Consider the following 26,078-nt stretch of genomic DNA (forward strand, 5'->3'; position numbering starts at 1 on the left):
GCACGAGTGCCACCTCGAGCTCACGGGAAAGAACCAGCAGCTGAGGCCGCCCAACGGCACCCGTCGCCTCAGAGTCCCGCCAGAGTCACCCGCCTTCCGACACCTGCAGAACCGTGTGGCCTCCACATTGGCCGGCTGCTCCCCAGAGCCCCGAACGGTGGGGAGGCGCTGCGCTCCGAGGAGAGGCCGGCCACAGCAGGGCCGCTGTGGGGACAGGGCCCCGCAGGGAGAGGGCGTGGCGGGCAGAGCACAGGAGCGAGCAGAGAGCAGCTTGCTGAAGCACACTTGGGCCTGGGGGTAAAGTGACCCCCCCCCCACGGCTCCTGCTGTGCAACCCTCGGCTGGGGGCCTCCACCGCGAGCCCTGGATGCAACCGGCCCTGGGTTTTTGCAGGATCACGTAGAATTCAGCAAGGACAAATACTATGTGGACTGGAGGAAAATAGAGAACTTTATTTTCAACGTAGTAATTAAACTGCGCCACAGAGCAAGGACACGAGACTCTTTGTTTCCACTTAATAAATACAAGGGAGTAAAAATACTTCGTTTGCAAAGAGACCACCCATCTTCCTTCTCTAGACTCCTCGGAGTCCCGCCCGCACAAAGCCCGCCTTCCCTCTGCGGGAGGGGCCTGCAAGTCCCATTTGGGGACAGCACCTGTCCTTTCTGGTGCCCTTCCAGGTCCAAGTGCTCATACTGGACGTCAACGTGACGACGGTTCCCCCGAGAGAGAAAGAACTGGGTTTCCTTACAGAAGCCCCGCGTGGACGGAGCCCTTCCCACCAGCTCCCGGCGACACCAAGAAAGGACGCGTCCGCTCAGCGCCCGAAAGGGGGGGCAGGATAACGGAAAGTGTGACCTACTGTATGTCTTACAGACGGTCCCTTATTTCAAAAATAGAGATTCCTACTTAAATTTAACGTGTCTGAAACCGGCCAGGCATCCAAGTCTGCGACACATCTGTTGCTGCTTGTTCACGGAGCCCCTGGCACTGCACTGCTGGGCCACCCAGGCTGGCGGGCTCCGGAGCTGCAGCGAGATCACAGACCACAGCTAAGTGCCTTGCCCCCACGCTGGGGCCTGGGGAGAGGGACACCCCACCCCCACCCCCCGCACACCATGCTGCCCAACGGGCAGCGCCCAAGGTCGGGGATAAGGCATGCCTCTGCGCCCAGCACTCACGAGGGTGAGCGTTCCCTTCCCACGCCACGCTGCAAAGGACAAGTCCGTCTCCGTGTTAGGCTCCCGCTGCGGCCGCACATGCCGAAGCTCAGAGCTCCGGTGTCTACACGGGGCCGCGTGTTCCTGCCCTAATGACGTGCAAGTCAGCGAGGACACAGATCGAAGCATGACCGGGAGGATAGCGTCTGTCCTCACAACCAGCAGGAAACCTCTTTCACGCATCCCATTTCTCATCAATCTGTGTTTTTAAAAAGTATTTATTTCCTGAAAGTATCTCTAAGTGTGATAGTTTGTAACACACGACAAACAAAAACGATGTAACGAGATTATAAGGAAACAGGCAGGAAGTACTATGAAGCACTGAAACCAAGTGACGTCCCCGGCCGGGCCCGCAGAGCCCTCCTGCCAGCCACCGCTCGAGCTGCGAGGCCTCGTTCCCTCGAAGGAACATTACTGGTTCTAGGCCCCAGCAGTGTGGCACACACGCCCCCACCAATGCGACAGAAGGGAAGCCACAGCCTGTGTGTGTGCACCCCGGCCGGGAGAGGGGGTGGGACAGCTGTCAGCATCTCCCCAAAGCGCCAGGCCAGCAACACGGTAACACTGCCTCTGGCTGTCATCGTCCTACATACAGCATAATTTCAGAAAAGAAGCCTGTCTGGAGCGGGAAAGGTAGGGAAAACAAGAGATGCTGTGGTTCTGCAAGCTTGCCTTTTTTGGTACCAGCACAGAGTGTCACTGTCACTATGCGTTCAGCAGAGAAAGCCGGGCCGCGGCTGGGCGCCGTGTCTGTGCGTGCGTGAGGACGGGCCTCAGAGCCCCAGGGACTTCTGCGCCAGCTGCCTGGCCACCCGGCAGAACTGCTCCCGGTCGTCCCGCCACATCTTAGAAGCGTCCACGTTGGCCCCGCTCTCATCGTTGGGCTCTGCAAGAGAAGAGACACGCGCCGTGGGCAAGGAGCTCCGGAGAGCAAGGGCCGGCCGGGGTCTTCCGCCTCGCTGACACCCTCCACGTGTCCTTCCGGAGCCGCGTCCCAGAAACACGCGCGAGGGGAGAAAGTCAGCTCTCGGACAGACCCACCAAGGGGGGCTGAGAGGCAGCGTGAAGTCAGGGACACGCACGTGTGGCAGGAAGACCCACCCTTGTGACCCCTACGTCCCGAGTGTTTTGAAGACAAACGTTCTATCTTGCTCTGGACGCCCTGGGCCCCACTCCTCCGACTAATGTCCACCCAGCTCCTGCCACAGCCCAAGGCGAGGTCGACACCTGGCCCCGGGGCACACCTGACTCCAAAAGGTGCCCCAGACAGATCAGGACACACACACAGAGGCAGCAAGGCAGGGAGCCAGAGGCCCAGAGCGGGCCAGGAGCAGGGCCCACGGCGCAGGGAGCCAGAACAGTGGGAAGCACGGGATGGGAGCAGAAAAGACAGCCAAGAGGCCAACTGCGAGCAGGACCATGGTCCCTCCCTCCTGCCCAGCCCTGCATCCCTCTGTGGCCACCCCGTCTCTGTCCCTCCAACCACGATGGCTTCTTCCTCCCATTTACTCAAGAAGCCCTTCCTCAGCAGGTCCTGGGTGTGAGGTCCAGTGCAGGGGACTGCACCCCCGCCGCCAGGGCACTACAGACGGGACAGTCCACACACACATTGTTTCAAACTTGGGGCTGCAAAGTGGACGACGGGAGAGCAGGAAGCAGAGGACTTGGGGTCCCGCAGGCCTCGAGGAGGGGTTGTGCTCAGCGGACCCCTGAGTAGGCCCAACGGCAGGGAGCATACGAGCACGGACAGGGCCAGCCCGGCTCCCCACCCAGCCCCGGTGACAGCAGGAACCCAAGGCCCAGACGGCTCACAGAGGACCAAGGGCTGCAGCCTCCTCTCAAAGCAGGCCAGGACGGAGGGCGCCGAGTGGGGCCGCAGCCGAGCTGGGGGGGACCGAGCTGAGAAAGCAGCCCAGAGCACAGGACACGTACTCTGACAGCAACAGGTCGGAAATACATTAAAACATTCTCTTTTTTGCCCAGTGCGGAGCCCAAGCCCAGCTCGAGCTCCCAACCCTGAGACCCAGACCGGAGACGGGATCAGGCGCCGCAACAACCACCGGAGCCAGGGCCGCGCCTGTGCGACGACCTTTAGCGGTCAGCCTGGGCCTCTCCCTCCCTGCCCCCCGCCCCACCGTGCTCTCCAAAATAAACAAATAAATAAGTAAGTAAATAAAACCTTTTAAGAAAAGAATTTATAGGGCGCTTGGGGGGCTCAGTGAGTTAAAGCCTCTGCCTTCAGCTCAGGTCATGATCCCAGGGTCCTGGGATCGAGCCCCGCATCGGGCTCTCTGCTCAGCAGGGAGCCTGCTTCCTTCTCTCTCTGCCTGCCGCTCTGCCTACTTGTGATCTCTCTCCGTCAAATAAATAAATAAAATATTAAAAAAAAAAAAAAAGAATTTATAGCAAAACTGTCCCGGTGCGACTTACAGCTGCCATTCGCAGACCGCCGACCTACCGCCTCTCCTCTGGTGCCCTGGCAGCGTGCGGGGAAGGGAGTGCCTCCGCCCTCACACGCGCACACGCACGGACATTGGACGTCCTCACCTCCGCGCCGCGCGAAGGGCCACTGAGGCCCCACGAGCCTCCCCCGTGCGCCTCCCACTCCTCCACGTCTTTCCTTCCTGGCCGTCTAGGCTATCGCCCCCACGTTCCCTGAGCACCCCCCTTCCTCGTGCCCTTTCTCACGCCCTTTGTCCTGCCCCTCAGCCACCGTCTCATCCAGACGTGAGCTCAGCCTCACCTGCACAGCGGGCCTCGGCCCAGCGGCCACCAGGGAAGGACACCCCCACGCCAGACCCTTCTCCCCACTCTGCGGGCTCCTGTTGCGGAGACGGCAGCCCTCTCCCCCGGTGCTGAGGTCAGAGACACAGGAGCCACCGTGCACACCAGCGAGCCTGTCTCCCATATGCAACCCGTTCTTGTGGCCCCACAGCGGTCCCCGGCCTGCAGAAGTCCTTGTCCCCCAGCCCACTGCAACACTTGCCCGACAGGCTCCCTGCCACACGGACAGTCTTGCCGAGGTGTGGCTGCACAGCCTCATGTCCCTGGCTGAGCTGGAGCCGCAGCCGGTGCTGGTGGTGTCCCCACACGAGCCACAGGCCTCATTCCAAATGCCCCTCCCGCCCCCTTAGCTCAGTACCTCCTCCGCAGGACAGTCCCATCTCGGGGCCGGCCTGACAGCCCCTGTGAGTCCAGCTCAGGATGTGTCAGTGACTGGCCGCCACTGGCGGATCTGGAAAATCCCCTCAGAAAGCAGGCTTACGGCTGGGGTCTAGGACACACTGCGCTGGACACCTCAGGACCCAGTGTCGGCCACACGGCAGGTGCCCCAGGAAACACCGGCTCCACGAGCGCGATCCCCAAGGACCGGAGCGCGGCTCACTCTGGCCAACGTCCAGACTCATAATCATGAAGAGTGTATACGAGTAATTCCGCGAAAAAGCAGAAGCGGCAGATGTGGATGAAGCGCGAACAGACACGGCTGTGACAGAGGAGCAGAGGAGGAGGACACAGGACAGAGACGTCTGCGCGTCCGGCCCCCCTCCCGCCCCCCGGGGCGGCCTTACCTGCCAGCATGCTCACCACCGACAGCAGGATCTTCTCCACGCTCTGCACGGGGCTCCAGCGCTCGGCGCTGCTCTCGTAGCCCATGGGGTCGTCGCCCGGGGCGTGCAGGATGGAAATGCAGACTCTGCCGTCAGGGTAGACTGCGGGGGTGAGGACGCAGCAGGTGAGCCGAGAGAACGGGGACAGCGGGCAGCAAGGCAGGCAGCGGCGCGGACACAGAGAGCCAGCTGCTCGCGCGGCTGCGGCAGAGCCCGAGGCCCCGAGCGCCGCACCCTGGTGCACCCGGCCGGCTGGGCCCGCACTCGCCGACCAGGCTCCAGGCCGTCTGCCTGGCCCCAGACACCCCCACAGCTCCGCCTCCACGGGGATCTGGATTTGTCAGCAGTGCGTCTGAACGCACTAACTAATGATGGGGAACCTGGCAGAGAACTAGTTCACCAAAGTAACTCTTGTAACGAGCATTACAGTAATTGTCAGAGCTGATTTCTAAGATTTTCCAATGCCCCCATGAAACCCTGGAACCAACTGGACGTGGAAATCTACATCCCCGGTGCCAGGATGAAGGCAACCAGGATTACAGAGACTTCTAGAAGGAAAAAGGTACCCTGACTTCTCCCAGGGCCTCCCTCTAACACACAGCCCGTCATCTGTGCCCTGGAGGTCCGCGGTATCCCGTCGAAGTCACGGCCACCAGCAGCATCAGGAACCAGACCCGTGTGCTCTGGGTCGAGACAAACGCGTCTCTGTTCCCAGTGTGTGACTGATGCTACCAAGGACCCAGCAGCGCCCGCCGCTTCTCTCTCTCTCACGGGAGAGCCTCAGGCGGTTCGATGTGTACCCAGGACAGCTCCACTGTAAACTGTGAAGGCTGCAGGTTATAATAACAGAAACGACAGACAATTCAGGATAAATGTATGTAACTCTCCTTCCTCGTGAGCGCAGAAGCCCCAACCACTGAGACACCAGAATGGCTTGAAGGACGCCCACACACATGCGCCACCCCACCTCGACCGTGGCCACCTCACAGCCAGCCTTCTCGAAAGAACGGGGCTTCTGAGCACTTACCGCACACACAGAACTGCATCAGTGTGAGAAAAGAAAAATCCGAAACAGTCTGTCTGAGGAGGGAGCTAACGACCCACACGTAACATCAGCAGGACGCAAGTCGATCCAAATGAGGGTCTGCATGGCCGGTCCCACAGGGGGACACGATCCTGAGCCCCTCTGGCAGGGGTGGGGGTCTGGGCAGGCCTCCCCCGACCCCGTGGAGGTGCCCAGGCTAGGGGAGAACTGCGAGGTGGGTTCGTTTGTTATTAAGCCAAGGGGTGTCAAAGGCTCGGCCAGTTCTATAAACACTCCCGTGGATTAAATGAGACTTGAGCTATTTCATACGCAGAAAAGTACAGGAAAATAAGGAATACTCAAATGAGAAAATACTTCATTTCTACAAAACAGGGCATCTTACTCGCTTTTATTCTCCACAACCATTAAGATCATGATTTTCGTGGCAATAATCATTTATAAAAAACGAACATTATCCTAGGGGCGGCTGGGTGGCTCTGTGGGTGAAGCGTCTGTCTTCAGCCCAGGTCAGGATCTCAGGGGCCTGGGATCGAGCCCTGCGCTGGGCTCCCTGCTTCTCTTTCTCCCTCTCTCTATCAAATAAATAAATAAATCTTTCAAAAAATTTTATGTAAAGGAACATTATCCTAAATGTGATCCTTAAAAATATATTTTCTTACTACACTATACGTACTACAGACACTCTTCTCTACGACCATGTCTTGTAAAGGAAAAAGGAAAAACCAGAGCTATTCAGGAATCCAATTCCTACCACTGGACACTTTCCCAACTTAAATCCATAAATGTAATTAATGACGGAATTCCCCCCCCTTCAAAATACATGTTTATTTTAGAAAAAAGATTTACAAAAACCAAAAAAGATGCCGTTATTGAAAGAGAATCACTTTCAACATTTTTGAGCCATGTTCCCAGTTATGTGCATTTACCCACGAAGCGTTTTCAGGACGAGTGAACTGTAACAAGGATGAGGACCCGGAACCTGCCTTCCTCATTCGACACAGAACTTCCGCTCTAGATCATTAAATTCTACTCAGGTCACTGAAAGTATCTGTATAGTACTCGGAGGTACAGTCTAGCGTGGCTCGGCTGTTGAAAACAGCTGCTCCGGCTGGTCCCCACCGTCAGAGCCCACGGCGGGTGGGGCCGGAGCCACACTGCGCGCACACCCAGCGTGCGTCTCTGACCGGCCCGCCGGGAGAAGGAGCCAGCAGGTCAGAGGGCGCCCAGCATCAGGTCCACATTCACCATCTACGTCACACTGTCTTTCAACTGATGTCACCACCCCCACGAGGAGGTGGCTGTGGTTTAACACACGGGTTACACCTCCCAGGCTCTGCGACCCCGCCCACAGCCCCGAGCCTCCTGTCGGACCCACGCCCCACAGCACTTACTGTTGGGATGAAACATCTCGCAGGTAAATCTCATCTTTGGGGGACTTAATGGGTAATCCAGCGGGAAGCTCAGGATGGCAGGAAAGACCCCGAACTCAAAGCAGGTGTCTTCTGGGCCCCTGGAGGACAGAAAGGACAGAGACGCTCAAGTACGTTTCCCAGAGCCCACCACACTAGTAAGAAGCTGGGAGATTTCTACTGCTTCACAAGCGCACATGGAGAGACTATGTGAACGCTAACGGTGAACCGTTACTTCTCTCTGAGCAGGGAAGCGTCGCCTCCTCGTCCCACGGCAATCTGGTTAGACTTAGGGACAAGCACAAACACCGAATTACAGGCACAGTGTCTGCACTAATGGAGCTAAGCGTGGGCGGCAGAGCCTCCCCAAAATACGGGATCGGGGGAGAGCTGCCAGCAACACTGGAAGGCCTGGGGGCGTCTGTCTGCTGTGTGCATGCTGCCGTCTCGTGCGATAAAGGTACACTGTAGGCGCACACCATCGTATTAACCAACCGAGCCACCCAGGCGTCCCCACACCATCGTATTAAATGAGGGTTAAGAGTTGTTATTTCAAAGGCTATTTTGAAATTTTTAAAAGTGCCCAAGAAACGATTTTGTCACCCTTAAGAAAGAGGTACGGAGCACCCCGTGACCACGGACGCAGCTCCTGCAGGAGCTGGGGGTGCACACGCGCGGCAGAGCCAGGCCAGCGCCCCCCAGAGTGCAGTGTCACGGGGCACCTGCGCGCCTGTCTGCGGGGCTTCCGTCCCCATCACAGGAGAGTGGCAGAGGCGGATGAAACCACTGCTGAGTCCTGTCAAACCCCAACACAATACGTGTGAGTTAACAATATCTGGGACCCCATGTGGGTCACGACAGCAGCAGCTAGTAAGAGCCCTCCCTTATGGGCGTGCATCAGGGTCGCTCGTATGACGGCCTCCGTGAGAGCAGAGCTGCCCCCTAGGAGGGCCGGTCCCGCTGAGCCAGGGTACAAACCAGCAGCTCTGCGAACACACCACCCCAGGAGCCCGAGACCCAGGCCACTGCAGGGGCTGCTGCACACCGGAGACAGGCTCCCTTCCCAGATGAAAACCAGACACGGCACAGGAAAAAAACAACTGAAATAGATTTATTCCGAGACAACCTTCATTGTTTAAAAATCATTTTCTCAGGGCACCTGGGTGGCTCAGTGGGTTAGACCTCTCTGCCTTCTGCTCGGGTCATGATCCCAGGGTTCTCGGATCAAGTCCCACGTCTTGCTCTCTGCTCAGCAGGGAGCCTGCTTCCTCTTCTCTCTCTCTGCCTGCCTCTGTCTACTTGTGATCTCTGTCAAATAAATAAATAAAATCTTAATAAATAAATAAATAAACAAAATCCTTAAAAAAATCATTTTCTCAAAGTATGAGTTTGTTTCAAATCAATGAGACTATTTTGATGCAGCAAAATAATAATATAAACTTGCAAGCAGTATCAATGATGTTCACGTCCACAATTAAAGGAAAAAGAAAAAATTCAAAAGGACACGGGACAGAGGGCTTTCCTGTCCCTTGTGAAGCCGCCCAGGGCTTTCGACAGCACCCGCCGCAGACACCCAGATCACGTCCCGGGAGGAAGGGGCCGCAGCAAACCAGCCACAACGAGACACGGCGAGAAGTGTTTGGGGGAGCCCGTTTGTTTTTCCTCTTTAAGAGACCGACCTTGATTTTGAGCACTGTGCCTCTGCTACTCTGGGGGGAAACCACAGTGAATAACTACTTTGTGTTGCAGGTGTGAGTGTCCCAACGGCGCCCACAGCCTTGGCAGGAAACCAGGACTGGAAAAGCCACATGAAGAGGGACAAGCGGCGGGCAGGGCACCCGTCCTGGAGAAGGGGCCGCCACGGCACAGGAAGCGAGCGCTGCCACCAGCAGCAGCCAGAGGCCGGGCAAGGCGGTCTGAGGCCCGCCCTGAGCTTCCCGTCCTGGACGCCTGTTCCTCTGTGGGCGGAGGGCGACCGCCCCTGCTCCCCGCCTTCCCTCCGCAGGTCCCTAGCGGCGGGGCGTCTGCAAGCTCCGCTTCCCCGCAGGGTCGGCAACGCTGGGGAGGCCGGTGACCACAGAGCACGGCCGCCAAGCCAAAGGCATCCAGGTCGGACCAAGGCGCCCAGCATGACTCCCGGGAGGCCAGCGGCACAGGCGCCCCTCCAGCGTCCGTCAGGAACGCTCCCCGGGGCCCCTGCATCGTGGGCACAGCCGAGTCAGAGGAGAAAAAAATGTCTGGGTGGTGTTTTGGAACAAGCCAAATGGTATTTGCTCAACGCTCTAGTAAGTTCTTTGTTTCCCATAACAGGGCTTTCTTTAACACTTAAAAAAAAAATCCCCTTGGTGCCCCGTAGCCTCAGAAGCAAGAGCAAACATTTCCCTCAGGGCTCCCACATCTTACTTATCAAAGCTGTTTTCAAATGCCCTGGTTCGCTACTGGTTTGAAAGGAGGGTTTCCCTGTCTTCCAGGACGCCCTGAGGCTGGGACAAGCACGCAGGGGCCGTGCCCAGCGGGCCTGCTGACTCTGGAAAATGCTGTCGCGTCAGCTCCTGAACCGCGACCGAGAGACGTAACCAGTGTTATTTTTGGACGCACCTTGGTGCCATACTCCAGAAAGCCTCACTTCTCTCTCACTAAAGGCCTCATCTCAAAAATGCTCAGATAAGATAAAGTTTGAGAAGAAAGGAAACAAACTCATCTAAAACACACAAAGTCTTCAAAGCCAGTAAATTACCATCCCTCTGTCCACTAAAACCATGGTCTGCACTGTTCCAGAGCTCAGAGGCAGGGACTCTCGTGCCTGAGACAAGCATCCGCGGGAGCTGTCCCCCGTGCTCTGCACTGTGAAGGGAACCTCCTTCCCAGCCGCTCCGGCCGGCCGCCAGACAGCGGGAATGACCGGCTGAGCGGACGCCGGGAAGGCCACACTTGCGGCCTGAAGCTGACCCCTGACCAGCCACGGCCACTGATGAGCCACGCTCTCCCTTCTAGAAGATCCACAGCCCAGCCCACCCTGCGCCCTGAGCCGCCGAAAACGCGCGCTCACGCGCCGAGTCCCTGAAACCGGCACAAACGCTCCCTTAGTCCGTCCACCCGGAATCCCAGTGAGCAGCCGCTCTCCCTTCCCCGGCGGAAACCGCACCTCCGGGACACGGGGAGCTTCCAGCTGCGCGCTGGAGGCCGCAGAGACTGTGGCGCTTGCCGTGCGCCCTGGGTGTCTGCATGGGAGTGAGCCGGCGGCCGCCGGGAATGTTCTCGGCCCGCGGCCTGCATATCACTGCGGCTGCAGCGGCGTGGAAGCCCGCGGTCCTTTCCAAGCCCGCACAGCACACGGACGATCGTCTCCGACACACAGACGACAAGGCTGTAGGTCACGGAGACCGTAAAGCACTCGCGAGTGCCTAACTGCAGCTGCGCTGCTGAGGGAGAACGCGCTCTCCCGGGTCAGGACCAGCCGCAGCGGGAGAGGAGGAAGGCCGCTCCGAGACGGCGGTCATCGCCATCGCGGCCCTGGCGCTGCGGAACCCCCAGAGCACCCGGTGGGTGGGCCGGGCCGGGGGCTGCTGTCAGCTGGGGCGTCACCCCTCCAGCCATCACTGCCCCTCAGCGGAGCCCCAGCTCACCCGGGCGGAGGGTGGCCGGCTCTGCCGCGGCTACTGGCCTTCACTCCGTCCGGCCGCTGGGCTCCAGGCCCCACCAGGACGGCAGGGGCGGCAGCTGCACGAGGCCCCCAGGCCACTCTCTGGGCAGCAGGAGCCCACAGTCTGGCAGGAAAGACGGCACGGGCTCCCGGGGACTGGGGCTGAGGGGCGCGCCGGGGCAAGGAGCGGGCAAGCCGGCTGGGCATCGGCTTTGCTCCTTTCTCCTTCACTTGTCGTGCCCTGTGCGCCCTGATCGTCCCAACGTGCGGAACCCGGGCCGAGAACCCTGGCAGGAAGACAGACAGATGTCCTGTGCTTCGGGAGAGCGCGGCACAGCACAGAGTTTTCTCAGCCTGAACCAGTCCATAAGGAGGCTGCAGGCATCCTCTGATTTGGGGTTTTCTGTGATACGGACATCCCTGAAAACGGAATCAAACGTATCTGACCTACACTTGAACTCAATGAGCCTATCATTCCGAGAACTTCCCAGTCGGTTCTAACAAACACCAACCTTCACGACATGAACGGACTCTGACTAGAAAAGTACGTGTTGGAAAATACTCAAATACATGAGGTGTATAACCTAACAAAACGCTCCCCTCCACGCCCCCTCCGGACTCACCTCCCCAAGGCTAACAAGCTCGTCTCTGCTCATCTACTCACACACCTTCATCTGCGAAACCGGATTCTTTCAAATTAAAAATGTATCATGGTGGGGCTCCTGGGTGGCTCAGCGGATTAAGCCTCTGCCTTCGGCTCAGGTCATGATCTCAGGGTCCTGGGATCGAGTCCCGCATCGGGCTCTCTGCTCCACGGGGAGCCTGCTTCTCCTCTCCCTCTGCCTGCCTCTCTGCCCACTTGTGATCTCTGTCTGTCAAATAAAAAATAAAAATCCTTAAATAATAAAAAAATTATTTAAAACTGTATCTCGGCACCACTGACCAGAATGTGAAGAGACCTAATGAAGCGGCCTGGGAGCGAGCCCTGAGGCTGTGCAGGCGGCAGCCGTCCTTGGCCAAGCCCACACCTCCCCGTGGAACCCCCGCTGGCGTCGCTGCGGACACCGACGCGCCGATCCTGACATGCAGAGGGACACGCGCGGGACCCAGGAAGAGGCAAAAGAATCTGGAGGAAGAACAGAGCGACAGGAGTCGCACTTTCCAATTCCAAAACCTCCTCCAAAGCTCCAGGAACCGAGACGGCGACGACGGGAGGAGGACAGGCCCAGATCAACGGAGCGCGACGCGGAGCGCGACTCGGAGTCCGACAGAAACCCGCGCGCGGGTGGTCGGCTGATGTCTGCGGGGCGGCCAAGGCAAGTGTGCAGCCCCGTGCCGGTGACTAAAGCTGGGCCCTCCCGAATCCGTCTCCAGAGAACCCCCAACGGTCCAAGGACATGAAATGTAAACGAACAGAAAACACAGAAGAAAACCTCTGGGACCGTGAGCTGTGCGACACCAAAAGCCTGGTCCATAAAGGAAAGAAACTGCGGAAAGGAAAGAAACACCTGAAAATCACATGTCGGACAAAGGATTTGTTTCCAAAATATATAAAGACTCCACAAGAGGAGTCCAGGTAATGGGCAACAGTTGTGCAGGCCACCAAGACCCAGGGGCGGCGGGCAAGTCCCCAGAGACCCTCCGCACGGTGAGTTCAGAGAAGTCAAACACGGCCCCGGTGAGCGCCCCACACACCCACAAGGCAGCGGGGATGGCGCCAAGCGCGGGCGAGGGTGAGGGCGGAGAAGGGAGCCGGCTCACAGCCGCCGCTCCGAGAGCCCTGGGGAAGCACGGAATACGGCAGTGAGATCCCCAAGGCCTTCCCCCCTCTTCTAGCCCGAGGACACAGAGCCGGCCCACAGCACAGGCCTTTCCCGTCCTCACCGAGGGCTCCCCTGGAGAAGTACACCCACCCTGTGCAGACAGGGTCCCCAGACAGCCCAGCGCGACGAGGCCGCACGGGCCAGACTCTGGAGCCAAAAGAGGCAGAACAGGACACCACCTCCCTATGCGGACGGTGCGCCTGTCTGTTTTGCTCCAATCAAGCGCAGAGCGGCAGGCACGAGGGCATGAGGCTCCGCCGGCCCCCAGGCCGCGGGCCCCGCAGCTCCCCATCTGCTGGGAGGCCTGGTTGTCTTCCGGGCCGCGGCTCAGACTGCACCGTATGCCCAGCCGGGAGCCAGCAGACTTACCTTCCACCAGTTTTCTTAAAGGTTTTATTTAAGTCATCTCTGCACCCATGTGGGGCTCGAACTCAAGACCCCAACATCAAGAGTCGCACGCCCTTCTGCTGGAGCCAGCTGGGCGTCCCAGAGCTGCCTTCTGCTTGTCCTCCGAGAGGAGCTTGTGCAGTTTCGTTCTCCGTGCCCCTCCTGGGCACTGATCTGCTGCGCTCACATCGTACACCCTCCGCCTCCTTCTCTTGGGGGCACACATGGGGTCCCCCCAAATCCTTTGTACCTGTGGCCCAAGCACCCTCACTGCACAGCCGAGGAGAGACGGGGGCCCTGTGGGTGAGACCCCGTGCCCCCCCGGAAACGGGCCACGCATGGTTTCAGAAACACTGGGGCACCACAGAATCTCCGGAGACAATCAAAGAACAAAAGAGAGAAAAGAAAACCCATCACTAAGGAGTGAAACTCAGCCAGGTGTCTGCGAATACGGCAGCGTGAGGCCGATCGACGGGACGACAGCTAATTCCCTAACAGGTGTTTTAAGTGCATTTGTAAACGGCCTCTTGTTTGTAAAAGGGTCTGGAACAGGACCAAGACCCACGGGCGCACCAAATCCTGAAGCAGGGGAATTCCACGCTAACGCAACAGCCTTACTCAGATATAAACGCGCTGAGGAAACCTGAAAAGCTCTCCTTACTTTTTTTGAAGTTGAAGTTGAAGCTGAGGCATAACTGACACACGACGGTCTACGTCCTGGGAGCGGGACAGCAGGGGCCACGCTCTGGAGACGTACCGGACGACCACCGTCAATCGAGTGAACACCCGTCACCGTACGAAGTTACAAACTGTTCCTTCCTGTGATGAGGACTTGCAGATGCACTGTCTTGAGGACTTTCATTTCCCTGCTGCAGTGTCACCAGCCCTGGTCACCATGCTGTCCCTTACAGTGCCAGGACAGAGTTATTCTGCGGCCGCAAGTTTGGGCTTTTGCCCTCCTTTGCCCATCTCACTGTCCCCCCACTCCGGCCCTCCAGCACCCAGCTGTTCTCTGAGTTTCGGGGTTTGGGGGTTTTCAGATCCCACCTGTGAGATCCTATGGTATTTCTCTTCCTCTGACTCATCTCACTTAGTATAATACCCTCAAGGTCCACCCACGTTTTCACCAATGGCACGATTTCCTTCCTTTTTAAGGCTGCTATCCTGTGTGTGTGCGCGCACATGCGTGTGTACACACACTGCCTGTTCTGTCCACTCGTCCATCACTGGAGAGCAACTTTGGGGGCTTCCAGGTCTTGGCTGCTGCAAATAACGCTGCCGGGAACACGGAGATGCTGACGGCTTTCTGAGCCGGGGTATGCGCTGTCTCTGGGTAAAGGCTCAGTACTAAGTCTGTTTCAGTTTTGGGGATGCCCCACACAGTTTTCCGGAGCGGGTGCAGCAACTGGCACTCCCACCAGCAGGATGACGCGGCTCCCCTCTCTCCGCAGCCTCGCCAGCACCTGTCATTTCTGGTCTTTTTGTGTGACGCCCGCGCTGACTGGTGCGAGGTGCCGCCTCCCTGGGGTTCCGATGCGCACTCCCGGGACACCGAGTGATGCCGAGCTCCCTTCCACGCGCCCGTCAGCCATCTGTGTGTCTTCTTCAGAAAAGCGTCTATTCAGGTCCTCGGCCCGTTGTTAAATCAGATGATTCACATTTTTGGAGTTGAGCTCTGCCAGGTCTTCATGTATTTTGGAGAGCGCACAGGCACGGGACCACAAACCTCCTCTCCCATCCTGCAGGCGGCCTTTTCGTCCTGTCGGTGGCTTCCTGCGCTGGGCAGAAGCTTTCCAGATGGACCTTGTCCTGCTTCTTGATTTCTGCTTTTGTTGCCTTTGCATCTCATTATTACTGTGTTTTCAAAATATTGGTTCAATATTATAGTGTTTATCTAAAATTAGTAACAGTTACCCTAACAGGTTTAGTTACCCCAACACTTCAGAAATCACACCGGAAGGCTCCCATGTCCCTTAGAGGGTTTCCACCCAAGCCTGCCGACAGGCACGAGCCACTAGCCTGCGAACTGTCAGACCTGCCAGGGGCCACTCACCTCTGCACTCAAGCCTTCCAAAGCCCCGTGTCCCTCCCACAGGCTCGCAGCCAGGTGGTGCGCACAGCTGCCCGCGTGAACACGGAGAGAACGCACAGCATACAGCAAGTGGAAAAGCAGGGCTATCACTCAAGTTCCAATGATATAATCTGCTGTTTCCTTAAAAAAAAAAAAAGGCTCTGCGGCGGACACAGCAGCCAGTGCCATGCTCCAGTAGACGCGGGACACTGCGGAGCTGGACCCCCGCCATCCCATGGTAATTACTTCAGGGGACAAAAGACACAAGATGAGACAGAAGTACAGACTGCAAAGACCTCCTCATGCCGGGAACATTTCAGCATGGGAAGAACAGCGGGCATCACAGGCCCAAGCCATCAGACGGCACGCATGCTGTATTTTCTCTGGACAGTCGAAAATATTTGCTTTATCAAAAACCCTCATTCTTGTCATCAATTTCCATACGTTACTCTAACCTCCAGGGACACTATCAGTGCTCCTCAAGCACGGAAAGCATGAAGAGCTAATGTGACGCTGGCCCTGGGCAGACCCCCAAGGGGTGGGGACGGTGTCTGAAGGCCCGGCTGCCCCTGCCCCTCACTCCTCAACCCAACAAAATCCAGCCCCAGCCCCAGCACCTGCCAACTGACTGAGGCATCTCGTCTTCCTACAGGGAGAACGGAGAGTCCGGGGACCACCTCACAACTTCACAAACGTTACTGAAGCACGTTCTGCTGAAAATACAGCAGGTCTCAGACAGGACAGGAACGCAGAAACTGCCCACATAAAGTAGGAAGAAGGCAAACAAAGCGTCTGGGTCATATGAATCTAGAACATTCTAGATTCGGGGGTCCGTTTGTGACCCCCTGAAGTAACATCACTAAGTGAAATGGGAAATCCACGCATGAGCTTTCCACGGCAGGGCCAGGCACCACACTGCTGGCCTCAGAACTAAGCCGCGTGCCGGGGTCAGGGACCACGGAAGCCGGACAAGGCGCCCGGAGAGAGCGGCAGCAGCAGACGAGGTGCTCCGTGGGGACGAGAGGAAGAGGGAAGTGTGGGTGCACAGGCGCGTAGGGCCAGAGGCTCACTCTGGCCCCTGAGAGGGCATCAGAACCCCTCAGCCCCTGAGGGGCCCATCTCCACTCAGAGCTGAGGGCTCTTGGGGACTCCCCAAGGTGAGAACTGCCAGCGCAGCCACACAACATTCAAAATGTATTACCGTGCAGCATCTGGGGGGCTCGGTCGGTTAAGTGTCCCCCTCGGACTCAGGATGTGACCCCAGAGTCCTGGGATCGAGCCCCGCATCGGGCTCCCGGCTCAGTAGGGAGCTGGCTTCTCCCTCTGCCGCTCCCCCTGCCTCTGCTCGCTCGCCCTCTGTCAAATAAATACAATCTTTTTAAAAAAATCTTAATTACTATAAAACTCAAGAAATACAACATCGACTAAACCTTTCACTGGCTCTAAGGAAACATTTCCGCTTCTCAGGATGCACACCTGTGCTGTTCTCTGCTCTGAGTCGAGCAGACTAGAAAGAGCTCAACTCAGGAAGCGCACGAAGGAACGGACACTTGGAAGCACTGCATGGCCACTGAAGGGATTCAAAGGTCCCGTGTCCGGGAAAGTCTTGAAAACCAGAAACACATGTAACGAACTTACATGATCAGTGCCTCCCACTCGAAAAAGTTCTCTTCATTCATGGGGCCTGCAGGGGAAAAAACAATTTCCTCAATTAATTGTGAAGGCAACACTGGCGATCAGAAGTAGGTTATAAAGAGGTTAACTGCAGTGCCTTACCTGCCACAATTCCTTCTGGAGGATTCAGCGTTAGTTCTATAAAACGAAAAAGTAAAACCATTATGAAACACAATGTGTATTAGGTTGGCATTTTAACAAAACACTTTTTAAAATTATATAAGAAGGGCGCCTGGGTGGCTCAGTGGGTTAAGCCTCTGCCTTCGGCTCAGGTCATGGTCTCAGGGTCCTGGGATCGAGTCCCGCATCGGGCTCTCTGCTCGGCAGGGAGCCTGCTTCCCCCTCTCTCTCTCTGCCTCTCTGCCTGCTCGTGATCTCTGTTAAATAAATAAATAAAATCTTAAAAAAAAACGTACACAGTTAAAATTCTGGTCACAAGACCATGCAAACACGGATGCTGTTGCTTATCCTTCCACTTGCTTCCCGGTCCCCTCGGAGCTCTGAGGAGCAGCCCAGAGCCACGGGCAGCAGCGGTCTGAGCAGCCCGCGAGGCCACCGCGACGAGACGCGGCTGAGCACTGATGGTCCGTTACACGTCTCTGCCCAGCACTCCTCCAGCCAGTGGACACGCAGGGGCAAAGGACAGGCAAGGGCCCTGCCTTCAGTGAGCTCACGCGCTCGGGAAGGGAGACTGCAGACAAGGACCACTCGTGAAGAAAGTTCCAGGTACCGGAGAGTATGACGTGACAAAGTGAGAGAAAGACATGCCCGCGGGGGCAGGTGACGCCTCGCTGTGAAGGTGACACTGGAGGGGCTCCTTTTTTTTTAACTGAGATAGAGCTGACTTATCCCATGTTAGTTTCAGGTACGACACAGGGAGTCGGTACCGTTTATATTCTGAAATGGGCGCGGTACGTCGTCTGGTTAGTTAACGTCCACCAACACACGCTCACAAATCAGTTTTTCTTCCGGTAAGAACTTTTAAGATCTACTTTCTTGGCAACTTTCAAACGCACCACATGGCATTATCAACTGCAGGCGCCGTGCTGTGCGTGACATCCCCGGGCCTCCGTCCTCTTATCACCAAAGTCTGTACCTTCCGACCACTTCCACGCTTCCTGCCCACGGCCCATCCCCCGCGGCTACCACGAGGCCGTCCTGAGTCCGGGAGCCGCCGCTCTGATTAAGATTCCCTGCGCGAGACAGACCACCTGACACTCGTCTGTGTCTCACTCCGCTTAGTGTGACGCTCTCGAGGTCCCTCCAAGTTGTCGCAAACGGCAAGATTTCATACTTTGCTGTGGCTGAGTAACACCCCCTGGTACAAGCATTATCCATAACAGCCCCCCAAAATGAAAACACCCAAATATCTATCTATAGAAGATGAGATTAAGAGACTGTGGCAGGGTCACACAAGGCAACAAAAGCGACAATAAATGATGCTACACACAACATAAAGTTGTGCGAGGAAGCCAGGTGTCTACCTATCGACACAATACTCCTCACACTACATACATACGCACGACCCAGAACACACAACACAAACTACATGTATCGCTAGATTACACTGACCACGTTCATTAAAAACCCGGCAAGTGAGCGCCAACGTTCAGGAACCCAGGCTTCGGTGGAAAAACACAGCAAGGTGGTGATTCTCCTGCAAAGACAGAGCTGCTCTGGGGCGTGGCAGTCCCACACTGTGGGGTCCTGGGGAGCTCAGACTTCTTGCTCACCCGGGGCGGTGATGCTCGGGGAGCTCACTGAGGGGAACATGTCCTTCCTGCACCTGTCCTCACACCAGCGGATTCCAAATTAACTTTTAAAAAAGACTTATTTATTCGAGAGAGGATAAAGAGCATGAGCAAACAGGGCCGGGGGTGGGCGGAAGCGGACCCCTCGCTGAGTAGGGAGGCTGACACGCACCCACAGGGCTCGATCCCAGAACCCTGATATCATGACCTGAGCCGAAGGCAGACACTTAACTGACTGAAACACCCCGGTGCCCTTCAAATTAATAAAGGGCTTTAAGAGTTGTTACCACGACAGTCTAGATGGGGAAGCTGATGGCTTGAGTCAGAGTAGTAAGTGAGAACTGGGGTAGCGGCGGGGGGTCTGTTCTGCAGGCAGAGAGAAAGAACAAGGCTGTTGCCGGGTTCCTGGCCAAACAACTAAGCGAACGGCGGCACTATTCCTGGGACGGGACAGGAAGGGACAGGCTTGAAGGGAAAGCAGGAATTTTCATGTAAACACATTAAAATGGAGACCAGGAAACAGACAAGTAAAGGGCTTCCAGGCGGCTCAGCTGGTTAGACATCTGACTTGGTTTTGGCCCAGGTCATGATCTCGGGGTCAAGGGATCGAGCCCACGTCCGGCTCTGCATTTAGCCAGGAGTCTGCTTGGGATTCTATCTCCTTCTCCCTCTGCCCCTTTCCGCCACTCACTCTCACTCTCTAAAATACGTAAAATAAACCTTGAAAAAAATAAAAAGGCAGTAGAACAGGCAGGTGGCTGGAGGACAAGTGTGAGGCTCCAGGGAGAGACGACACTAGCCGTAGAAATCTACGCACACACGGAAGGGACAGAGCCGCCGGAGCAGTCCCCCAGGGAACACCTGGAAACTCAGGTGCCACCGGCAGGTCTCCACAATGACTAGGGAGTACCACCGCCACGGAGGGAGAAGGGACCAGGAATGCTCCACACTCTGCCAGGAACGAGTCCTCCACAAGGAATATGAGCTGCCGAGCCGGCCGGATCCACTGAGAGCCACAGAAGTCACAGCCGGCCGCGGGAAGGGAAGGGACAGAGCGGGCGCCCAGAGGAAGCCGGGGAAGCAGGGCAGCAGACGCCTCGGAGCGGGCACCAGGTGCGAATGAGGAGGAGGAGTACCAGGAAGGCTGAGCCCCTCGGGTGGGGCAAGACAGACTCTGTCTCAGCCCCTCGTCACGTCTCTGCGTGACAGCCGACCAGGAGAGCGGCCCCAGGGGATCCCAGAACCCAGCTCCCCAGGCTCCGCAAACCCAGTCATCTGAAATCCAGTCTAGTTTTCACGTCTAAAGTCAAATCACCGTATTACAAGAAAAACCCAACAGATTAAAGCAGGTGAGTTACAAACCGCTGTGCCTGAGAGCACAACAGTAGAGACGGCACTGGTTCCCCGGGAGCCCTGAAGGGGTGCTTCCCCGCAAACGAGCTGGCTGTGCTCTTCACCTGCGGCCCGCTGGAAGCGCTCACCCTCCCCCGAGGGAGGCCGGAGGGTGCTCTCTGAGCGGCTGCATGCACCCGGCACCCTGCGCGGCCCACCCGCCTCCTGACTCGACAGCGGCACCTACTGGTCAGAGGGGAACTGCGCGGCCCAAGCTCCCCCGACGGGAAGGGGTCCTGACTCTCTTTCTCCGCTTTGTTCCAAAACACACACCCGCAGAGCTTTCACGTTTACTGGCAAAAGCAAATTCAAACAGAAAAACTCTTAACAGTATCAGAGAAGTCTGCACAAACCATAGCACTGAACCCTTGAGAATGTTAATTTGTTCAAAACATTTTAATCGTGGCTTAAAAAAGTCACCACACAAAATGCAATAGAAACTCAACTCCGACCCAGCGATCCCAGTCTTGGAGCCTCCCGTAGCAGCAGATACACTGGTAAAAACAGGAAAAGAGGTAGGCATTAGGCTATTCATTTCAGAATTATTTGTAATAGCAAAACACTGGAAATTTGACCCAAATATCAACAGGGGACCAGTCAGTCAAATCATGATTCTTCTACCAACGGAGTGTTTCGCTGCTGGAAGAAAAGATGCACGCTCTCTGTACAGGTGTACAACGAAATGAAAAAAAACACAGAAATGGAGAAAAGCTTGTACCGAGGGTCTGTAAAGAGGTGATTAAATAAAAATGAGGGTGTTAAGGGCCTGAGTCCACCAGGCCTGGTGTTCTCGGACGACCAGCATCCAGCCCCAGGAGGATGGCACCCACACGCCCAGGAGAGAGGCCCCGGAAGAGCCAGGCCTGCCCCCAGCTGGACGTCAAACCCGAAGACAGTATTTCTGTTGTTGGAGGACCTACTCCCAGGTATTGTGTCTCTGCAGCTCTAGAACACGAACACGGTCCTCGAGCAGGTGCGCGGCCATCTGTAAGTAATCTGCAGGGGAACCCTGACCTTTACCTCACGGCGTGCCCAAGCCTTTCCCTGACACGGACCACAGATGTGAGAAACTACACCGTACTGAGAAAGACACGTGATTTCTGTCATAGGAGAAAATCGTAGCAATCTCCCGGTAGGCTGGGGTTTCTTAAACACGGAGAACATGAAATATTTTGGAAGTAAACAGACTGGACGTCAGTGAAATCAAGAAATCCTCTGTTCTTCAAAAGGCTGCGCTATGGAAACTCAAAGACACACCACACAGGCTGCTGCTCCGGCGGTGCCCTCCGGTCACACAAAACCAAGGAGTTCTAAGGCTCTGCTAGACAACAGCATGCATAGGGTTAACACTGTAATGTACACTTAAAAACTGGTAAGAAGAGGAAATTATGGTGTTTTTTTTTTTTTTTACCACAATTTTAAAAAGGGGCAAGCCTCAGTTTAAGGGAAAATATTTACAAAACATCCAACGAAAGACTACAACGAAAGATACATAATATAAAGAACTGTTACAACTTACCAAGAAAACAATATACTTGAAAATCAGCAGAAGACTCAAGACCCAGGATGGCATGAAACACAGAATAATGCTCTATGTCATTGATTAGGAAAGCACCTATCGGGGCGCCTGGGTGGTTCCGTCGGATGAGCATCTGCCTTCGGCTCACGTCATGATCCTGAGGTCTTGGGATCAAGTCCTGCGTTGGGCTCAGCGCTCAGCAGGGAACCTGCTTGAGATTCTCTCCCCCTCTGCCCTTCCCCCAATTCACATGCACGTACACTCTCTCTCTAAAATAAAATAAAATAAAGTCTGGGGGCGCCTGGGTGGCTCAGTGGGTTGAGCCTCTGCCATAGGCTTGGATCGTGATCTCAGGGTCCTGGGATCGAGCCCCGCATCGGGCTCTCTGCTCAGAGGGGAGCCTGCTCCCCTGCCCCGCCTGCCTCTCTGCCTCACAGAGACTTGTGATCTCTCTCTCTCTGTCAAATAAATAAAAATCTATAAAAAAAATAATAAAAGTCTTAAAAACAAAATAAAACCCTAAAGGCTGGCTGGGCCATAAGCACACATCAAGCAAGTGAGGAGGAAACCACGCTGAAGCAGCGGGGAGAGGCTGGGACTCTGTCCTCCTCGAGGTATCTCACAACCAGGAGCAAACGCAAAACCCAGAGCTTCTCCCTGAGCAGCAAAAGGTTCCAACCTCACAGCAGCGCCCCGACTTCTAAGACGTACACTCGAATAGACAAGCCCCCCAAACACCTAACTTTGAAATCCCAGGGGACTTGCATCCCGAGACCGCAAGACAGGAGTAATTCGGGAAGGCTCTCTGGAGCGGCTTGCACGCGGGGACCCAGGCGCCCCGGGGCCCGGCTCAGAGGGAGCCCGTGGCTTGTGCCTAGACCGAAGAGAAGCAGGCTCACCTGCGTCTGTCGGGGCGCCGGCCTGAGGGCAGGCACGTGATCTGACACACACACGTCAAGAGCCTGCTGGGTCACTCTCCACTGGGAACAGGGACTTGGGGGCCACCCTTGCCCCCTCCCTTTGCTGGGCTCTGGGGCACCAGCATCTCCCTGAAGGGAGCTTCTATGCGTACCTAGTGCCCTGATTTCTGGGGCTGTCATCCACCGAACAGCTCTCGGTCACCTGGCTCTGCAGGCCAGGGACACTTGGCACCCGCTCCCAGGAAACTGTAATAATCAGTATCACACAGAAAGGAGCTCACACTTATCTGGTGTCCCAAATTCTATGCTTGCTTCTGGGGACTTCTCTACATCACCTGACTCCGGCAGCCAGTGGGACTTACGCTGTGGGTTCTGGAGGACCCTAACCAGTGAAGGAAGGGTTCTTAAACAGGCAGTACCCCTGGGAAAGCAAGAAGCCACAGATTCAGGAGCCGGTCTCTCTGTGCAGGGGGCCCTGCACTGGGTGTGGAGCGGGGTCTCTCTGGATTCTCTCCCCTTCTGCCCCCTCAACTCCCTCTCTCCCTCTCTAAAAACAAACAAACAAAAAAAGAAGTTGCAGAGAGAGGACTACAAAAGCTGACTGAAACACAGCCTAGATGAAGCAGAAGAAAGGGTCAGCTCAGTCAAGGAGTGGAACTCAGGTGATCAGAGAAGCAAGAAGAAAAAAGAAAAAAATGTGAAGATAGCTTAGGGGCTTATAGGACAATATCGAACAGACTAATATTTGGATCACGGGAAAAGAGAGAGAGAGAAAAGTTCAGAAATCTCCTTGAAGAAGTAACAGCTGGGGGAAAAAAAAAGTAATGGCTGAAAACTTCCCTAATCTGGAGAAGGAAACAGACATCCAGACACAAGAAGCCCAGAGAGTTTCAAATAAGAGGAACCCAATGGGACCCTCACCAAGACATATTACAGTTACACGTCAAAAACTAACGACCAGGAGCGAATCTTAAAAGCCGCAGATGAGGGAGGGGAGGGGAGGTCGCGGCAGGAGGATAAATCAGCAGCAGGAGAAAAACAGCTTATTATGTACAAGGAAACCCTTAAGTCTATCAGTGGATTTTTCAGCAGAAACTCTGCAGGCCAGAGAGAGTGGCACGATGTACTCAGTGCTGAAAGGAAAACCTCTAACCAAGATAACGCTACCCGGCCAAGTGATCATTCGGAAGTGGAGGAGACGTAAAGTGTTTTCCGGAGAAACAAAATCTCAAAGAGTTCATCACCACTAACACGGCCTTCAAGGAATGTTCTTCTTTAAGCTGAAAAGATGGGGTGTCACAAGAGCACGTGTGAAAGAATAAATCTCACTGGAAAGTTGAATATATAGTAAAAGTAGTGGGTTAAGCACTTAAAAAGCTAGGATGAAGGTTAAAAGACATAGGAAGTAAAAAATAACTATGATTATAATAATTAAAGAACACAGATAAAAGAATGTACAGTGGGACATCAAAATATCAAATGTGGGGGTGAGGGAGAGTAAAAATGTTGAGCTTTAGGAACTTAAGTCATTATCAACTTAAGAGACTGTTACAAACATAAGTTGTTATAGGTAAGCCTCATGGTAGCTAGCCACAAAGCAAAAACCTGGGGCAAACCTACAAAAGATAAAGAAATACAAGCATACCACCTGAGAAAGTCATCAAACCACGAAGAAGCAAGCAAGAAGAAGAAAGGAACAGAGAGGAGCTACAGGAAATGTGAGAAGGGACGCCTGGGTGGCTCAGTGGGTTAAGTGTCTGCCTTTGGCTCGGGTCATAATCCCAGGGTCCTGGGATCGAGCCCTGCATCGGGCTCCCCACTCCGTGGGGAGCCTGCTTCTCCCTCTGCCTGCTGCTTCCCTGCTTGTGCTTGCTCTCTGTCAAATAAACAAAATTTAAAAAAAAAAACTTTCAGAAAACAATTATCAAAAATGGCAACAATCACATGCTCTCTAAGTAATTACTTCAAATGTAAGTGGACTAAACTCTCCAATCAAAAGACAGGGAGTGGCTAAATGGGTAATAAAAATCAAGAGCCGGGGCACCTGGGTGGCTCAGTTCTTAAGCATCTGCCTTTGGCTCAGGTCTATGATCCCAGGGTCCAGGGATCAAGCCCCACATTGGGCTCTCTGCTCGACGGGAAGCCTGCTTCTCCCTCTCCCACTCCCCTTGCTTGTGTTCCCTCTCTCGCTGTGTCTCTCTCTGTCACATAAATAAATAAAATCTTTAAAAAAAAAAATTCAAGACCCATCCCTATACTGCTTACAAGAGATGCACTTGAGATGTCAGGACACACACACTACAAGTGAAGGGATAAAAAAGATGTTCCATGCAAATGGAAACCAAAAGAAATCTGGAGCAGCTATACTTCTACCAGACAAAACAGACTTTAAAACAGAGACTGTATTAAGAGATAAAGAAAGGAATTACATAACGATAAAGGAGTCAATCCACAAGAAGATGTAATATTTGTAAATATTTAAGCGCCCAACACAGGAGCCTCTGAATATATAAAGCAAATTTTAAGAGACCTAAAGAGAGACACAGACAGTAATACACTAGTAGCAGGGGATTTTAATACCCCACTTACATACAGAAAATCAGTAAGAAAACACCAGCCTTAAGTAACACATTAGACCAGTTGGGCTCAACAGATATTTGCAGAGCATTCCATTCAAAAGCAGCAGAAGACACGTTCTTCTTAAGTGCAAGGGGAACATTCTCCAGGACAATTTACATATTAGGCCAGAGAATAAGTCTTAACAAATTTAAGAGGAGTAAAATCATATGAAGCATCTTTTCTGATCACAATTATGTGAAACTAGAGATTAGTTACATGAAGAACACTGGAATATTCACAACATGCTACTGAAAAACCAATGAGTCAATAAAGAAATCAAAAAAAAATTTTTTTAAATACCTGGAGACATAAAATTAAAACAAAGAAAATGTGATATACTAAAATTAATGAGATGCAGCAAAAGCAGTTCTAAAAGAGAAGATCACAGTGAAAATTCCTATGTCAAGAAACAGGAAAAATCTCATATAAAGCACCTACTTTACACCTCAAGAAACCAGAAAAACCAATGAAGCCCAAAGTTAGCAGAAGGAAGGAAGGAACAAACATTAGAATGGAAATAAATGAAACAGACTAAGAAGACAACAGAAATGATGAAACTAAGAGCTGGTTCTTCAAAAGATAAAATCGACACACCTGTAGCTAGACTCACCTCATTAAATGGAGAGAAGACTCAAACCACAAAAGTAGAAATGAAAGAGATGTTACAGCTGACACCACAGAAATACAAGGGATCACAAGAGACTACCACGGACGACTGCCGGCCAACAAACTGCACCTAGAAGAAATGGATGAATTCTTAGGAACACACAACCTCCTAAGAGTGAAGCATGATGAAAGAGAAAATCTGAACACATGGATGACTGGTCAGGAGACTGAATCAGTAATTAGAAACCTCCCAACATACCCAAGTCCAGGACCAGATGGTTTCACTGGTGAATTCTACCCAACATTCAAAGAATTAATTAATACCAGCTCTTCTCTCAAACTCTTCCAAAACAAAGACAAAACAAACAAACGAACAAAAAACAGATGCGGA

The 26,078-nt window shown here is 54.5% G+C and overlaps 1 protein-coding gene across 2 annotated transcripts in view; it reads right to left on the reverse strand.

Annotated features, from left to right (window-relative positions):
• Nucleotides 1–459: 459 nt before the first annotated feature.
• UBE2G2 (ubiquitin conjugating enzyme E2 G2) overlaps nt 460–26,078 on the reverse strand; it is a 34,603-nt gene continuing 8,984 nt past the window's right edge. The window contains exons 2-7 of one of the 2 annotated variants that reach the window (XM_032357096.1): nt 18,919–19,071; nt 16,983–17,018; nt 16,845–16,890; nt 7,265–7,383; nt 4,790–4,930; nt 460–2,106 (exon numbers count right to left, since the gene is read on the reverse strand). In XM_032357096.1, coding sequence (XP_032212987.1) covers nt 1,994–2,106; nt 4,790–4,930; nt 7,265–7,383; nt 16,845–16,885 — 414 coding nt within the window. In that variant the 5' untranslated portion in view covers nt 16,886–16,890; nt 16,983–17,018; nt 18,919–19,071 and the 3' untranslated portion in view covers nt 460–1,993. The remainder of the gene's footprint in view (nt 2,107–4,789; nt 4,931–7,264; nt 7,384–16,844; nt 16,891–16,982; nt 17,019–18,918; nt 19,072–26,078) is intronic. The other variant, XM_032357089.1, reaches the window with a different exon arrangement.

The sequence above is a fragment of the Mustela erminea genome, chromosome 1 (assembly GCF_009829155.1).
Source record: "Mustela erminea isolate mMusErm1 chromosome 1, mMusErm1.Pri, whole genome shotgun sequence".
Classification (NCBI taxonomy): Eukaryota; Metazoa; Chordata; class Mammalia; order Carnivora; family Mustelidae; genus Mustela; species Mustela erminea.